At 46.8% G+C, this 16,828-nt stretch overlaps 1 protein-coding gene across 1 annotated transcript in view; it reads right to left on the bottom strand.

The window, feature by feature from the left end:
• LOC134585688 (NACHT and WD repeat domain-containing protein 2-like) overlaps nt 1-14,673 on the bottom strand; it is a 43,553-nt gene extending 28,880 nt beyond the window's left edge. The window contains exon 1 of the mRNA XM_063441147.1: nt 14,580-14,673. Coding sequence (XP_063297217.1) covers nt 14,580-14,673 — 94 coding nt within the window. The remainder of the gene's footprint in view (nt 1-14,579) is intronic.
• Between the last annotated feature and the right edge of the window lie 2,155 nt (nt 14,674-16,828).

Raw genomic sequence — 16,828 nt, 5'->3', positions numbered from 1 at the left:
TGGGCGGTGAGGGAGCACTGATTTGTTAAAGCTCCCTGCTCAGCTCCCTCGCGCGCCACAGAGTGAAGCCAGAAGCCGGATTGTGACGAGCTGAACAGGTAGAGCTCACAAATCAGCGCTCCCTCGCGGCCCGCCTGGATTTCATCTAGCTGCCTGCCCGGAGGCTTACAGGACATTTGCCTGGGCATTTGGGGATGGGGGCGTTTTTTGCCGCTCCCTGGAAAGTGCCGTCCAAGGCATATACCTTGTTTGCCTCATGGCAAATACAGCGCTGGGGCCCACGCTACATACAGTGACCATCAGGAGGAGAGCAGCACAGCGATCCCTTCCTACCAGTCACCTGGCTACTTCGCACCCCGGGCCGTTGCAGCTGTGCACCGGCCCTAAAGTGATGCCAGCCCACAGTCGCAGACATCACAGCTGCTACCTCTGTGACCGTGGTAGTTACTGACAGGAAGTGCTCTAACTGGTCTGAAAGGAAGTGCTTACTGAGAGAGATACATGGAGGTGCTGGGGGGGGAGGGAATGAGACAAAAGGAGGGCTTAGGGGAGAGGCAATGTGACACGTTGAGGAGCTGGGGGGAAATTAAACACATGGAGGGGACGGGGGAGGGAATGAGACACATAGAGGGTCTGGGGGGAATTAGACAGATGAAGTGGCTGGGTGGGAATGAGACACATGGAGGGGCTGGGGAGGAGCAGGGCCGGTGCAAGGATTTTTGCCGCCCTAGGCAAAAAAGAATTTGCCGCCCCCCCATATGTCCTGCCCACCATGTGACATCACAATGCCTCGCCCATATGCTCTGCAACGCCAGTCTTCACAAAGTGTCTTTTATCTGAAGACAGTGTGTTTACATTAAAAAGTCTACAGGCACAGGCTATAGACACCAGAACCACTACATTATGCTGTAGTGCTTCTGGTGACTATAGTATCCATTTAGTGTGAGATTAGTGCCACTAATAATATATTGGATTGCCTACTTACCACCAGATGAGGACAAGAGGCTGATGATGGGCTCAGTCTGGCTCCACAGGTCTGGTGTAGATGAGGCTCTCTGGAGACTGTATTTAACAGTGCTCACAACAATTAACAAACAGGAAGCAGCTCCATTTTTTAGGGCCCCTTACACAGCTCAATGTCTGGGCCCCCGGGGCTTGACCGTGAGTATGCCTACAATGCTCACCCATAAATACCTACATGGCCCACCCATGAGTTCTCTCACAGGAAGTGGAGTGTGTAGGGGATGTTTTATGTGTTATTGTAGAGGATGCAATGTGTGTGTGTTCTTATAGAATGTAGTGTATAGGGATACCAATTTGTGTAAGGGATGTAGTGTGTTTATAGGGGATGCAGTGTGTGTTTGCGTGTAAGGAATGCATTGTATGTTTATGTGTGTGAGTGTGTGTGTGTAAGGGGTGCAAGGTGTGTTTCTGTGTATGTAATTGAATGCAGTGTGTGTCCCTCCTGTCCCTCTGTGTTCTCCCCTTCTGTGCCTTAGTGCTCTCCCTTGGCCCCCTGTAGCCCCCCCTTGGTGGTCTTCTCACTCCCCCCTCTCCCCCTTAGTGGTCCTCCATCCCTCCCCTTAGTGGTCCTCCCTCTCCCAAACCCTTGAGTGGTCCTCCCTCTCCCAAACCCCTTAGTAGACCTTAAAACCACCCTCCCCTCCCCTCATGGACTTTACACCCCCCTTCCCCTCCCCTCCCCTCATGGACTTTACACCCCCTTCCCCTCCCCTCCCCTCATGGACTTTACACCCCCCCTCCCTTCCCCTCCCCTCGTGGACTTTACACCCCCCCTCCCTTCCCCTCCCATCATGGACTTTACACCCCCCCTTCCCCTCCCCTCATGGACTTTACACCCCCCCCCCTCCCCTCCCCTCATGGACTTTACACCCCCCCCTTCCCCTCCCCTCATGGACTTTACACCCCCCCCTTCCCCTCCCCTTCCCTTGTGGACTTTACACCCCCCCTTCCCCTCCCCTCCCCTCATGGACTTTACACCCCCCCTTCCCCTCCCCTCATGGACTTTACACCCCCCCTCCCTTCCCCTCCCCTCATGGACTTTACACCCCCCCTCCCTTCCCCTCCCCTCATGGACTTTACACCCCCCCTCCCTTCCCCTCCCATCATGGACTTTACACCCCCCCTTCCCCTCCCCTCATGGACTTTACACCCCCCCTTCCCCTCCCCTCATGGACTTTACACCCCCCCTTCCCTTGTGGACTTTACACCCCCCCTTCCCCTCCCCTCCCCTCATGGACTTTACACCCCCCTTCCCCTCCCCTCCCCTCCCCTCATGGACTTTACACCCCCCTTCCCCTAATAAACTGTGCACCCCCTCCCCTCATGGACTTTACACCCCCACCTCCCCCTCCCCTAATGGTTCACCCCCCCTCCCCTAATGGTTCACCCCCTCCCCTAATGGTTCACCCCCCTCCCCTAATGGTTCACCCCCCCTCCCCTAATGGTTCACCCCCCTCCCCTAATGGTTCACCTCCCCCTCCCCTAATGGTTCACCCCCCTCCCCTAATGGTTCACCCCCCCTCCCCTAATGGTTCACCCCCCCTCCCCTAATGGTTCACCCCCCTCCCCTAATGGTTCACCTCCCCTCCCCTAATGGACTTTACAACACCCTCCCCTAAGGGTCCTTACCCCCCCTCCCCTAAGGGTCCTTACCCCCCTCCCCTAAGGGTCCTTGAAACCACCCTCCCCTCCCCTCATGGACTTTACACCCCCCTTCCCCTCCCCTCCCCTCATGGACTTTACACCCCCTTCCCCTCCCCTCCCCTCATGGACTTTACACCCCCCCTCCCTTCCCCTCCCCTCGTGGACTTTACACCCCCCCTCCCTTCCCCTCCCATCATGGACTTTACACCCCCCCTTCCCCTCCCCTCATGGACTTTACACCCCCCCCTTCCCCTCCCCTCATGGACTTTACACCCCCCCTTCCCTTGTGGACTTTACACCCCCCCTTCCCCTCCCCTCCCCTCCCCTCATGGACTTTACACCCCCCTTCCCCTCCCCTCCCCTCATGGACTTTACACCCCCCTTCCCCTAATAAACTGTGCACCCCCTCCCCTCATGGACTTTACACCCCCACCTCCCCCTCCCCTAATGGTTCACCCCCCCTCCCCTAATGGTTCACCCCCTCCCCTAATGGTTCACCCCCCTCCCCTAATGGTTCACCCCCCCTCCCCTAATGGTTCACCCCCCCTCCCCTAATGGTTCACCCCCCCTCCCCTAATGGTTCACCCCCCTCCCCTAATGGTTCACCTCCCCCTCCCCTAATGGTTCACCCCCTCCTCTTCCTCCTCCTTCCTACCTATGTAGCGTGGCCGGGCGGCGCGGAACGCGGGACAGGGACCTCTGTTTCCTGTACCCGGCCGCCGGCGGACTGAAAGGAAGTGCTCACTGAGTGAGCACTTCCTGTCAGTCCGCCGGCGGCCGGGTACAGGAAACAAAGGTTCCTGTCCCGCGTTCCGCGCCGCCCGGCCACGCTACATTGAGCGACCGGCAGGAGGGCGCGCTCTGTGTCTCCCTCCTGCCGGTCACAAACCCGACCGCCCTCCACACAGCAGTGCTGCGCCACCTGAGGCTTGCTAAAGCGCTCAGGCGGCGCATCATGAGGAGCCGCAGCGGGAACTCCGGGTGCAGGGATGGGATCCGGCGCCCCCTGCTAAGGGGCGCCCTAGGCGGCTGCCTAGGTCGCCTTACAGGTGGCGCCGGCCCTGAATGAGACACATAGAGGGGCAGGGGGGAATGAAACACATGGAGGGGCTGGAGGGAGGGAATGAGACACACAGAGGGGCGGGGTGGAATGAGACACATAGAGGGGCAGGGGGGGAATGAGACACATGGAGGGGCTGGGGAGGAGGGAATAAGACACATGGAAGGGCTGGGGAGGAGGGAATGAGACACATGGAAGGGCTGGGGAGGAGGGAATGAGACACATGGAAGGGCTGGGGGGGATGAGACATAAGCCATATACTAAAGGTTGTATCTAAAATAAGCTGTGCGTAGCTTATACCAAAACATATATAAAAGGTTAGCATCTAAACGAGCTGTGTAGAACGGTAAACTGATGGTTACTTTTTCCCTCAGATATAGAAAATCCCCAAGGATGGATGTTACAGGCCTCAACAAGTTCTTTTATGTTAAATTCCCCATGTGACCCATTATGTAGCTTCATTTTCTAAGGCTACACATTTTAACATAGAGATATTCCCTTCTGCCCATAAGGATGGCTAACTGTATCTTATAATGTGCAGAGGGGTCTCTGAGGGATGCAATGCACTCGTAAAAAGTCTGGTTATTAAAAGGTATTTGAAGTAAGGAATAATAATGTCATAACTGGAAAATCTTCGCAATTCTTGCCATTGGAGTAAAACAAAAAAAACCTCCATTTGTTTAAATATACATAGCGATTTGGGGTAGTGCGCAGGTAACTCTTTTTCTTTGGTTTTTATTGTATGTAACATAGAAACATAGAAACATAGAATGTGACGGCAGATAAGAACCATTCGGCCCATCTAGTCTGCCCAATTTTCTAAATACTTTCATTAGTCCCTGGCCTTATCTTATAGTTAGGATAGCCTTATGCCTATCCCACACATGCTTAAACTCCTTTACTGTGTTAACCTCTACCACTTCAGCTGGAAGGCTATTCCATGTATCCACCACCCTCTCAGTAAAGTAATACTTCCTGATATTATTTTTAAACCTTTGCCCCTCTAATTTAAGACTATGTCCTCTTGTTGTGGTAGTTTTTCTTCTTTTAAATTTAGTCTCCTCCTTTACTGTGTTGATTCTCTTTATGTATTTAAATGTTTCTATCATATCCCCCTGCAGGGATACATACATACAGCACCCACACACACACAGCACCTACACACATACAGCACCCACACACATACAGCACATACAGCACCCACACACATACAGCGCACACACACACACACATACAGCACACACATAGCACCTTCACACACACACCACACACACACACACAGCACACACACACAGCACCCTCACACCCACAGGACCCTAACAAACACACAAACACCCTCACACACACAGCACACAAACAGCACCCTCACACACAGCACCCTTACACACACCACACCCTCAAACCCCACACACATACATACATATATATATATACACACACACACATACATATACACGCGGCGTGTGTGTGTGCTTTAGGGTGCACACCCTAATGCAATAGGCTGCGCACGCCTATGAAAAGGAGTTTCTATATCCGCCAAGCTGTCGGAGGACGCCTGATCCCAGGAGGCCGGTGTCGATAGGGATTCTGAGGCAGCTGGTAGGGGTGCTCCCGGGCCCCTGTTACTCTCGCCATGAAGTACTTTTAATCTCGCTTGCGTTTGCTTTAGCGTTCTTTGGGGCATTCCAGGTAAGTGATTTAGTGAGTGGTTGTCAAGCGGGTAGTGGAAGAATCCAGGTGGCGGGTGCTGACGTGCGGCAGGATCGCATTTGTCGCGAGTTTGAGGCGCTCAAAAAAAACATGTTTTTTGGGTCATCAGTGTGTCCGGTTGCCTGTGCAACTGCATATGTGCGGGCCCACCCAAGGGGGACGGGCTCCCTTCTCACTCATGAGGATGGGTCGTCATTATCGGAGTACAAGTTTTCAGTAGGGGTTGGGTCCTTGGCAGTTTGGTACACATTCGCTCAGAATTGGGGCTGCTGCAGATGCAGCCAGGTTGGGCCTTGGTGACGAGTTGGTTAAGCGGATTGGACGGTGGGAGTCCGTCAGGTTCCGGTCATATGTAAGGTTAGACCGTATTAATTTAAAAAAAAAAAATGAAATGAAAAAACAATGCTGCATGTAAATGGTACAGTTACGCTTACGGGTTATGGTTACATGTGGTTAACCCAGAGGCGTAGCTAGGGTCATCTGCGCCCGGGGACATGACACAAAGTCTTCGCCCCTTCTCGGACCGTCAGAGTCTGGGGGCTCAGTCTGAGCCCCTAAGAAAATTTTGACATTTTACGGTTTATATGGTTCATTTTCGAAGCATCTGGTATTTTAATGAAATAGAATACAGACTAATAATTCTCTATACGATTGTAAACAATTTATTTGAAAAAAAATAAAATATACTCTACTAATTATAAATGACTGGAATAGACAGTCTACAACAAATTGATCCTCCTTGATTTGACTGTCACAAACTCGTCAATCACGTTGTCAAAATTAATATTCTCAAGTGTTTCTCTTTCGATGCTAAGGAGTGCAAGAATTATTAGGTACAACGGTAATCTTTAATTACATAATTAACAATGAACATAATTGTGAAGATAATTATTGAAATTTTTTTTGTAGACATTATGAGAACAGTTAAATTTATCAGGCGAGTTTTCAATTTTATTTAGTGCATTTAAGTTTAAAGATATCCTATTTATAGGTGAATTGTACGCCGAGCTCGTTTTATTAAAAGGTAAGGATAGAAAATCACTCTCTAATAAAGTAGGATGGAACTCTTATATTGAATTGTTTTAATTGATCAGAGCAATCGATTTTGTTATTAAATAATTTCCAGGCAAAATTTATGTCAAGAAAAATCCAAATTCTATACAATTACAAATTGTACAATATTAGCGAAATTGCATATAGTTGACATATAGTTATATTACTCAAGTTTAAAAATTATCAATTTATTTATCATACAAATATCATAACAAACCTTTTCTTTTCTTGTTGTTGTTCAACTAAATATTTCAGAATTGGTACTTTGGACACTGGACTGTCAGTTTTGGTATTCCCCACCCTTGTAGCATCAATACACATGCTCTGCATTCTGTCTGTTAGACGACACTCACTAAAGCAACCTCATACCGAGATGTTACGCATGCGTTAAATTTGAAGGTAATGCAGTCGCTTTCGCGGTAATTTTTTTTAACGAGTACGTAAATAAAATACATGAATTAAAATACATTATTTATTGAACTTCAAATATATTAAATAAAAAACTGTCCCCTGTCTTTGTTTCACTAAGTTCCACTAACATCAAATATAGCGTCTGAGAAAAGGATGGGAGATACTGTTTTATACTGGTGGAAGTGAGAGAAAGCTACAGATTATATTCAACGAGACGAATACTTGTTATCTATCTTTCTCTTTTCAACTTATGTGAAGTATTATTCTATCTTCCTTGCACTCACGTAAAATCCTATATTCGACTCAAAATTATCCAACCAGTATAATTGTTAAAACCAGATGCCAATGCCACTTTCAGTATATGAAGAATAATATTTGAACCCGAACTGATCTTTGTTTTTTAAAAAAACGCCATCGGCAATCCTACATTGTGGATTTCTGTGTCATTTGTTTATGAGTAGAATGGCGCCCCTTAATGCTCAATGGGGGCGTCAAAATCATGCTTGCCAACTGGTTTGTAATGAAGATATTTGTGGAGCTCCAAAATTCAATCTTGCAAACGTATTTGGGATACATTAGTTTACATCAAAATAAAATTAAATCATTAGTTTTAATACTCATTTTGGCTCCCCCTAACGTGGCGCCCGGGGACATATGTCCCCCCCTGCCCCTCCCTAGCTACGCCTCTGGGTTAACCTGTTTCTTTTCCTCCGTAGGTTGGGTCGCCTGGTTGGTGGGCAACTCATTCATCCATTGGGCGTGCAAGAGAGCTGCAGTTCGACCCCAAGGAGGACAGCTGGGCTTTCCACAGCGCGTGGTCAAGTTATTGTGGTTTGGCTATAGGAATTTTTGTTGGACGGAAGTCTGCTCAGAACTTTGGAGGCGTTTAGGTGCAGGGCAGTTACAAGATTTTCTGCTGCTTTATGCAGGTGGTAATGATTTTGGGAGGGTACCCCAGAGGGAGCTAGTGCACCGTAGGTAGCAGGATTTAGATGGATTGAGGGCTCGGGTGCCAGGTGTAATCTCGATTTGGTCGGAATAGTTACCCCGGTTCCTTGGACGTCACGCTAGGGATCTGATGGCAGTGTCTGGGAGCAGGGGACAAGTTAATAAGTGGTTGTCCATTTTCGTGAGACGTATAGGGGGAGTGGTTGTGCGACATATAGATCTGGAAGCTAGGCTCCATGGTTATTATAGGTATGATGAGGTGCACCTTTCCGATGTCGGTAATGAGTTTCTTAACTTAGGTTCAAGAAGGCCTGCAGCGTGCGTTGTTTCTGCCGGGGTGGGGGTGGGGGGGGGGGGGGAACTGCGCTCAGATGGCTTGAGGGGTCAAGCCCTGAGCTGTGGCGGAAGATATTGGAGGGTAGGTAGTTTTGCTAGCTGGGAGCTTGGTTGGTTAACAATGTTTACATGGTTGAATTTGGTATTTGGTAGGTTGGATCCCGTAGGTGGTTCTCAACCTGGTGGTGTAGGGGGTGTCTCGGTATGCCCCTGCAAGCAAAATTGGTAGGTTGGAACCCGTAGGTGGATCTCAGCCTGGTGGGGTAGGGGTGTCGGCGGTATGCCCCTACTATCTAAATTTGGAGGTTGGAACCCGGAGGTGGTTCTCAACCTGGTGGGGTAGGGGTGTCTCGGTATGCCCCTACTACGAAAATCAATTGGTATGAGGCATGTTGTGGCCATGTTGGTTATGTCAATTATGTATGGTTATGTGTTATTGTATTATATGTTAGGGATCATTGCCGGTGGGTCTAGTACTGTTAATAATTGGGGTAAAGTACAGATTATGTGATCTTGGGAATGTTTGGCAATGAACCAAATTATTATTTATATATTTATTATATTTAATAAAGCCGTGGCAAAGTTTTCTCCACTTTAAATCTGTGTCCGTGTCTTATTGGGGGGTGTAAGGTAAAGTCATGCACGAGTGGGTCGATCCAGGCTGAGAGAACATTGAGATTGCAGTCCATCAGTCCAAGAACAAACCCACAAAGTGCCGGACCAGCACAGATTCTGCACTCCTCCTGCCTCTTGCCGCACTCCCACAGGACTATCTCAGGCTGGGATTCCCAGAACAACGATTTGGTACTAGGAAAGTGCACCAGTACTAGTGATGTAGGCCACTGGCCCAGGGGGTAATAGTGGGCCTTTTGTTAATTTAGGTCTGGAATGCTGGACACTGCCAGCCCTGTAATTAACTTATATTATCAGGAGGATTGGGTAACCAATCTTATACTCAGTCATCTCCCCCTATCACATTATTATCCTTGTTCACACGTCAGGGCCAAGTTAGGGCCATTCCCTGGATCCTGACTGAAAGCCTTTGGAAATAGATGAATTGGACTCTTGTGAATCAACCTGCAAAGTTCATATTTGACTGTGGATGCTAATTTTTCCATTGCTGGCAATTGTCGTGGACTCTGGGTTAAATGTTCTGCAGATTGAACAGAATATACTGCGGGAAAAAATAAAAATAAGTTTTTCTAGGACTCCCAATTCCTTCATGTTTCAGGATGTGGCTGGAATGGAGATCTTTAATTTTGAGCTAAATATAAAACCCTGGATAGTTTTTGTCCATTTCATCTTGCTATAAAGAGCATTGAGCAAATCACAGAGCTCAAAATAGCCTTTTATTCGAAGGGAATATCTCCCAGCAACATTATATAACCTTCGAAGTTCCACCGTGGGACATGAACCCAGCTACCTAAAAAGTAACACTTTCAACAATGTAAAAAAAGCTTAAAAATAAAGACTTCTGGACCAAACAGACTGTTACTGTATGTCAAACATGTATTGTTGGGAAACTATAGTGCCAGGAAAACAAAGCTGTTTATTTGGCACCTTAACTCTCTATAGTTCCCCCTCAGTCATGGAGTTAACCCTCACAGATAATGAATTACCTTTGCAGAGTGAAGAGACCTGTGACATTACATCCAGAGCACTTCAATGAGCTGAAGTTGTCTGAGTGCCTATGGTGTCCCTTTAAACATTTGTCTTGTTTCCGATTGCACAGTGCTGCAGAATTTGTTGGCACTATATAAAGAGTTGCAATTGTATAAGACAAACTCCACACCCCTAAAGCTCTTCAACTTGTCAAAAAGCTTTATGTGTGAAGCGTGTGTTTTTTTTTTCATTTTACAAAAAGTGCAGATAACAACAGAAATGTACACTTTTTTAAAATTCACCTGGTTATACCCTTACGGATTTCAAGCAGACAGCTGGTAATGTTACTTCCTGGTTTGATTAGCTCAGAGAAGCTAAACTCAAAAGGCAGCAATTGCCCAGAGCAGCTGCCTTGCAAAGACTTTTCATTGAGCTGCATTGGGATGTCTGTGATTGGACAGCCACTGAATATCTGGGCGGGTTAGAAGGGGAGGGCTTGCAAAGGCTGCAGACAAGAGATTTGCAGGTTATAAAAGCTGCTTTTATATAGACACCCAATAAATATATATATATATAATTAAATACATGCAAGTTTTCATTTGGGGTATATCTACTAAACAGTGTTTATTTATTATCTGGGTAGTGGAATGTCCCTTTAATCATAGATTATGTATAAACGCTAGGCCAGGAGTAGGCAACTTTCAGCACTCTAAATGTTGTTTACTACATCCCCCATAATGCTCTTATATTGCCATAATGCATGCAAGGCATCAGGGGAGATGCAGTCCACATCTCGATTGCCAAAGCTTGTCTACACCTGCACTAGGCAGATGATATTTTACCAGGAGAATGAAAAAGAGTAACATTATACAGAAACAAAATGTTGGGGTTTATTGGCTAATCCAAGAACTGTGAGGAATTGACTAGGGTATTATAATATTAGGCAAAAATAGCGGAATGAAAAATAAACCCTCTGAATTAGATATTACTCCAAATCATTTATTGTTAACTAAAATTGTTCATTTTCTTTTTAGATCCTTGTAATTTCTTGCTTAGCAAGTGGTCTGGTCACCTTTATGGAGCCATCCCTGGCAATCTCTCAGGGAGCCGCTAACAGCAAATCGAGGGAGTGGATAATTGTTGGCACTCCAGCTATTTGAGACTACATGTTCCATGATGCTGCACCAGCCATGTGGCAGCCTTAGTGTATAACAGCTGAAGTGACAGATATTAACTATCAGTGACCATCTCTGATACAGTGGGCTTGTTTAAATGCTTGTTTTTAAAAAAGTATTGTGTTGGACTTGACAAAGGCCAGGGTAGGCTGAAATGTTATTACCTCTCGCTTGCTGTTTCCATGAAATATCTGCACTTTAAAAAAGGACTTGTTGAGTGCCTGGATCTTCTATCTAACACAGTGTGGAATTTTGAGAGACCAGGAGCACCTACTCGTCCTTGCTGGTACAGACAGGGTCAGATTAAGAGCCCATTGGGTGCGGACAATTATGATGGGCCTAATTACAGAATCTTATCAACAGAAAACACTAAAACAGTTATACCTCCCAAGCGTCATGTATATGGTAGAGATGGGGCTGGATGGAAATTCACAGGATATATCTCTCAGAAAACACATACCCTTATGCTAATCTCTCGCTTTCATCTTTCACGTAAATCCATACCCTATAACAGCAGTGTCCAATAAAGCAGGATTTCGGTTGGCGAAGTATAAGGGTGGGCCACTGATGTGAATCACGTAACCAAAATTGCCCAAAGGGACATCTAATTCTGCATGTTTGATGAAGAATTAGATGGCCAGCCTGGCGTGAATGCACGTCAGGCTACCTGCCAATCATGCAGGATGAACAACCAAGGGCATACTGTGCAGACAGCACCCTGAGCTTGGCATAAATGTGTCTAATAATGTGCTATCTCTACAATTTCTAAGGACTGTCCCCTAGCACTCACTTGTCCATTCCTCTCCTTACCTTCTGACTAACAGGCAGAAGCTCCTGTTATACAGTATGGGACAGATGAATAGTGTATGCAGTGAGTGTAGAAGAAAGGGAACATGCCACAGTGTTAGAGAGACTGAAGTGCGCAAAGTCAGCTTTACCTTAACTAAGTTAATTGTCAGCAGTGCACACCAGTTTTGTTTCTCTATATCTCTCCTTCCCTCTTAAGTTTCCATACTTAGGCAAGAGCATGTGAAGAGTAGTAAAATATATATATATATATTAAATCAATGGGCCTATTTCATAAGCATGGGCCTGGTGTTGCAGCTCCATCAGTCCCTATGTTAATCCGGCCCTAGGTACAGAGGAAACCATGAGTGCAGTCCCTTCTTCTGGTATGTGTCATTGAGCATTGTTAATCTCCATCAGCCATTAGATGTTTTGGGCAAAAAAGTCTGACAGTTTTCCTGTCAATACTTGCATTTAAAGGGATACTATAGTGCCAGGATTACAAAGCTGTACTCCTGGCACTATCGCTCCCTCTGCCTTCCCCTCCTTCGCACTCCTGCTGGTGCCATGAATAAAAACTCTTTATTTACTTACTTAATCCCAGTGCCAATGTCCCTTGACGCTGGGTCGTGGCTCCGCCCCCTCCGACGTCCCTTGATGAGCGGGGAATAATGTGCATTAGACCTCCCAATAGGAAAGCATAGAATCATTGATTTCCTATGGGGAAACAGCTGACCCTTGGATGACTATAGTGTCCCTTTATTGTCTTGGTGGGTTATGCCCAACATTCGGGAGACAAGTATTTTCTTTCATTTTTTTTTATTTCTAAAGTTCTATTAATGCATACTGCTATTACCAACACTTTTACACACACAAACGTATAAACACACTGTTACCCACACACACACGCTATACACAAACAAACATGCTTAGAAATAGACATGTGCAATACGTTTTGATCCAAATGCAAATTCGCCCTAATTTCGGAAATTTGGATGCTTCCGAATGTCCGAAGTGCCGAATATCCAAAGTGCCGAATTTCGGAATGCTGAACCGAACTGAATTGCCAAATTTTTGAAGAGTCGAAGTTCCGAATTTCGGAATGCAGAACCAAATTGACAAAGTGCCGAATTTCCAAAGTGCCGAATTTCCAAAGTGCTTTGGATTTCTGAAAAGTGGCAAAACAGGAGAGGGTTGGGGTTAGAGGTTGGAGTAGGGTTAGTGGTTGGAGTAGGGTTAGGGGTTGGGGTAGGGTTAGGTGTTGGGGTAGGGTTAGTGGTTGGAGTAGGGTTAGGGGTAGGGTTAGTGGTTGGAGTAGGGTTAGGGTTAGAGGTTGGGGTAGGGTTAGTGGTTGGAGTAGGGTTAGGGGTAGGGTTAGGGATTGCGGTAGGGTTAGGGCTAGGGGTTGGAGTAGGGTTAGTAGGGTTAGGGGTAGGGTTAGGATTAGGGTAACACTAACCCTATTCCTAACCCTACCCCTAACCCTACCCTACCCCTCACACTATGCTAATCCTAACCTTACCCCTAACCCTACTCCTAACCATAACCCTGCTCCTAATGCAACCCTACCCCAACCCCTAACCCTACCACTAGCCCTACCCTAACCCTACCTCTAACCCGCACAACCCTAATCCAACCCTAACCCTACACTTACCCCAAGTCCCGAAGTGCCGAATTTTCAGAAATTCCGAAGTTCCCGAAGTGCTGAAGTTCCGAAGTGTCGTAGTGCAGAATTTCGGAATGCCGAACCGAACCGAATATTTTTCCCATGCACATCCCTACTTAGAAATACATAGATACAGACATGCACTATTTACTATACTATATTTACACACTGATACACATGCACACAAACTATACACACTCACGCTTTATGTGTATATACAACAACTTTTATCATATTTAAAAGTCTACGTACTATATTTTATTAGTTTGGAAGGCGGGGGTGGAATTGGGGTGCGCCTGAGCATTCTGTGCCTACAAGCTCGTTACAGGCTCGGCCCTGGTACTACAGAGAAATGCCTTTTATAAGATGGCATTCCTTCGAAGGACACTATAGGCACATAGATTACTCGATCTCAATGAAGAGGTCTGGATTCCCTGTCATTGAACTTTTAACCCTGCGATATAAAACATCAACATTCTGCAGGAACACTGGACTATATTATAATCGGTCTCACACAGACCATTTGATTGACGCAGTGCAGCGTTTTGCCACGAATGGGCACCAGTCTCTCAATGTTTATCTATGAGATAATCTGCACTGATGATCCCAGCCAAAGAGATTTTGTGGAGACTGTTGCGCCGACGGCTGGAAAGTAAGTAATATTCACCCTTCAAACCCTCACACGGCCTGGGAACTCCTCAATCAGTAGAAAGACATCACAGCATCAGAAACATGTTGTATTCTAATTGTTCAGAAAAGGGAAAATAGTTCCTCATTTCCACGGTTACATTTGAGGCAACCAAGAGAGAACATTTTATAAAATATTATTATTTACACTAACTTCACTGTTTCAGGCATTAAATAATATATGTATTCATCTTGGAGCATTTCTGCTAATTATCAAAAGTATAAACCGTAAAACATAAACCACATTACTTGCTAAAAAAATCCCATGATGCACCGCTAGCTTGCAACATCTAGGGCGCCATGTTTAGTCGTTATTGCTCTCGAGGTTTTCTCCCTTCTTTACTCGAATTAGCATGATGGTAGAGTGCATTTGTAAAAATATCTACATGAAGCATCAGGTTTCTTCCAGCCCCCTGAGCCACCAGTGACCAATTAACAAACAAAATACGAACAAAAATGAAACAAAATGCAAACTTACCGATAGGATCTGCACACAGGAAAACCTGAATACATCCCGTCTCCTCTTCAGTGGGAATGTGGTCAAAATCTCCACATAATATAGCTTCTTCCATCGTAGAGTGCCAGGCCGGCAGGGCAGTGCTCTGTGCGTTCATACAGAGCCCACTATGCATTCTATAACATGTACAGATAGATCAACATATATGTGTGTGCGTGTCTGGATGGATTCATGGTCTTCCTGGCATTGTTTGTCCTTAATGGATGTGTCTAACACCCAAAGGGAAATGCCTCTGCTATCAGCAAGTGTCCATACACATAATGCCCCTATCTCTAGGAACAGGCCCAGAACCTCTGCATTTTGATAATTGATTGAGCAGACTGGCGAAGGCCTGGATTTCAAATAGAGAATTTGTCTGAAAACAATCTGCATGAAAATTTCATAAACAAATGTGTGAGTTTGAATGAACAGAGCTGTAATTTTCTAAATACCTTCTAAGATAAGGTATTTAGAAATATTGGGCAGACTAGATGGGCCGAATGGTTCTTATCTGCCGTCACATTCTATGTTTCTATGAATCTCATAGATAGCACTGTGATAACTCGGAGCTTTTGTGTTCGGCGTCAGATGACGCTCTCAGCTCTCAGATGACGCTCATCAGTAGCTCCCCATTCACAAAACAGCTTAGGAAAAATACATATGTTTCTCAAGCCATTGTGTGAATGTTGAACTACTGGTAGGCTGAAAGCATCAGTTGCTTCTCTCAGCCTATCGGCGGCGGCGAAGTCCGAAGCTTCCTGATTCAAGTGTAGAACTTCAGTGGAAACAGATGGGCAGTGCGATCAATCACCTAATTCAACACTTTGGGGTTAAACCATACCTTAACGGTTTAACTCCTCACGGTAAGGCAGGCCTGGGGTCCTCTTCGCACCATAACAACTTAGGAAGTTGTGATTCTTCGTCTGCACAGAGTGTTCCTTTATGTTACGGAATTCCAGTCTGTGAGGGACATATAGCTAACGTTTTCATTTAACCCTCCAGGTTTGGGGCATTATATCTAAGCATTTACAAAAACTGCAACGTGACCACAAATGATCCGATAACATTAACAAGATTATGAGTTTTCCAAGGCAGTGGTGGCATTCGAATTGATCCTTTATCTGCATTTATGTTCTGACCACAAAAACAAGCTGTGTTACTGAGGTTTAGTACAAGGGATAGGGCATAGAGACTGCCTGGTTTACTAATTTAACCTTTTCTGTGCTCGCTAAATATAGCCTACATTGGGGGGAGGGATGTACTAAACAGCAGCAGTTCTATACCTGCGACAATAAATGGTGTGTGATAAAAGTCTTAATAATGAAGATTCCGGGGGCGGAGCCTGGAAGCCACGCTGAATGGTCGCACATTACAAGAGCTCCGAGCCAAACGGCCCTTTTGCGGCCAAAAATCTGAACAATAAGCCCTACTTGCTGCCTGCACAGGAGCCCCAGGAACCGGGGACTACGACAGCGGCAATGAGTGACCGAACCTCTGACCGAAATCGGCAGTTTACTCGCGGGGATTGACCTGAGGCCTACAGGGTATAACAGACGGCACGGGGGAGGCGGCCGATCCCTTAGCCGCTGCGGCCCTCACAGCTAGAGGTCTCCCCAGAATACTCTTCCTCCCCCCCCCCCCTGTCGGTGAGGGATATCCCGGCATAAACAATCTGTGACCCAGCAACAAAAAGCCAACTGTGTCCTACCTGCATAGCAGACTAGGGACTCACAACATGGCGGACGCCACACTCAAGACAGCAGCCAGACATCCTCTGCCCACACTTGCAGAACGACTAGACCGCTTACTAGCAGACTTCTGGGCCAGACTTACAGCCTGCAAGGGCACTTCAGGAAGGGCCCCTCTGGCAATAACTCCACAAGACACCACACCACAGCCAGCAGCCCCAAGACGGAGCCAGGGTACAGCTAAGATGGCGGGAAGAAGGAGATGGGCAATACGGCGGAAGTCTCAGCAAACTAACCTCAGATCAGCGGTGAGTCGCTTAAGCCTTAAACAGCGACATACCCCAGGACTGCCCCCTCGAAACCTCTATCCCCTTGGGGAGACCACCGCTCCACCTGGGCGACCGCAACATGCCGACAGACCCTGGGCTACCCTACATAACCCAGCCAAGAACTGCTACTCACCTAGGCCGCGGACAGACACGGGACCCCTGGGTGCTCGCCACCACCACCCATCTGTGGTTCCCAGCCGTCGCAAGCTTCCTA

This window comes from Pelobates fuscus, chromosome 1 (assembly GCF_036172605.1).
Source record: "Pelobates fuscus isolate aPelFus1 chromosome 1, aPelFus1.pri, whole genome shotgun sequence".
Taxonomy (NCBI): domain Eukaryota; kingdom Metazoa; phylum Chordata; class Amphibia; order Anura; family Pelobatidae; genus Pelobates; species Pelobates fuscus.
The sequence above is the reverse complement of the archived record's forward strand: the minus strand, read 5'-3'. Positions and strand labels throughout refer to the sequence as shown.